Here is a 1,299-nt window from a genome sequence, read left to right on the forward strand (position 1 = left end):
CTATAGAGCAAGGATCTCTCCAAGGTGCTGGAGGCTTTACTCTGAGTCTTTTAAATATATGTAGAAACCAATAGGATGCTCTCCCAGAGTCTTTCCTCATTCCCAGCTATATTTCTTGAGCTCTTTTCTCTTCCAACCCACTTTTCTTGGATCATCGCTGCACCCCATTTCTTTTGTTCAGGTCATTTTGGTGTAATATACTTTAGGCCTACCATCCACCTTTTCATAGCCCTTTGTTATTCTTTCAGTTTTGAGTCTTAAGATATTACTTTGACCAGTGATATAAAACTCAAATAGGAAAGGGAGGGGTGACATTTAACATTGTACTTAAGGATCCTAGCAGGTTACAAATTTCCTTAGTTTTAAAAGTAATGTTACCTATGATTTATTGTATTTTTATTTATTTTGTTACATATTTCTCAGTTATATTTTTGTGTGGTTCAGGCCATATTGTGGATTGTTATGTGTTCCTGTGCTGGGGCTGAATGTTTGACAGTTCTGCTTTAGACAGAACCAAAAAGTAGTGGGTACAGTAAGTGGTATTTGGCTTGGAGGAAGGGAGGAGTTCATACAGACTTCCAGATGTCTCAGATCCCAACTCCAGTACTGCTTACTGAATTTTCTTCTCCTCCTTGACATCTTTTCTGAAAGAGACCTTCTCCATATCCCTTCCACTTCTTTCCCTCAATGCCAAACTAATCAAACTTAAGTCTTCAGGAGATTTAACTGAGAAAGTTGCCCAGAGATGAGTGGAGGAGACAGGAGGTGGTGGGAAGAGGTAGGAGGAGGACAGAGATTCAGTGCCCAGTCGTCTCTCTCTCTTCCCCGCGTTCCCCACCTCCCTCCCCAGTCAGCTGCCAGGGCGAATCCTCGGTTTCAGAAAGCCAGTGTTCGCAGTGGTGTTCTTTGGGGAGGGGCCCTGCTGGCTGGCTCGGCGGCTGTTCTAGATTACTGCTTTCCGTGTAATGAACCTAGACTCTAGTGCTCTGCAGGCTCCTGGAATACGGTAGGATGAACTGTAACAACTTCCACAATCTCCAGAGCAGCTCCGCAGTGGCAGGGACGAACCTGGCACCTCGGGACGCCAGAGCTTAAACAGGAGAGGGACTCTTAACCAGCATCGGAGAGACGGCGTGCTTTTATCTATTTATTTTCTCCCCTGCTCGGACCCGTTGTTCGATGAGTACAGCACAAGCAGCCGTAGCAGTGGCAGTAGCCCAGAAAGAGAAGCAGTAGCAGTAGCAGCAGCACCTCTCTTTCCCGCCCTCCTCCTCCTCCTCCTCCTCCTCCTCCTCCTCC

General features: G+C 46.3%; 1 protein-coding gene across 1 annotated transcript in view; it reads left to right on the top strand.

Moving 5' to 3' along the window:
- Positions 1-745: 745 nt before the first annotated feature.
- NELL1 (neural EGFL like 1) overlaps positions 746-1,299 on the top strand; it is an 883,145-nt gene continuing 882,591 nt past the window's right edge. Inside the window, exon 1 of the mRNA XM_044681836.1 lies at positions 746-962. Coding sequence (XP_044537771.1) covers positions 746-962 — 217 coding nt within the window. The remainder of the gene's footprint in view (positions 963-1,299) is intronic.

This window comes from Gracilinanus agilis, chromosome 6 (assembly GCF_016433145.1).
Source record: "Gracilinanus agilis isolate LMUSP501 chromosome 6, AgileGrace, whole genome shotgun sequence".
Classification (NCBI taxonomy): Eukaryota; Metazoa; Chordata; class Mammalia; order Didelphimorphia; family Didelphidae; genus Gracilinanus; species Gracilinanus agilis.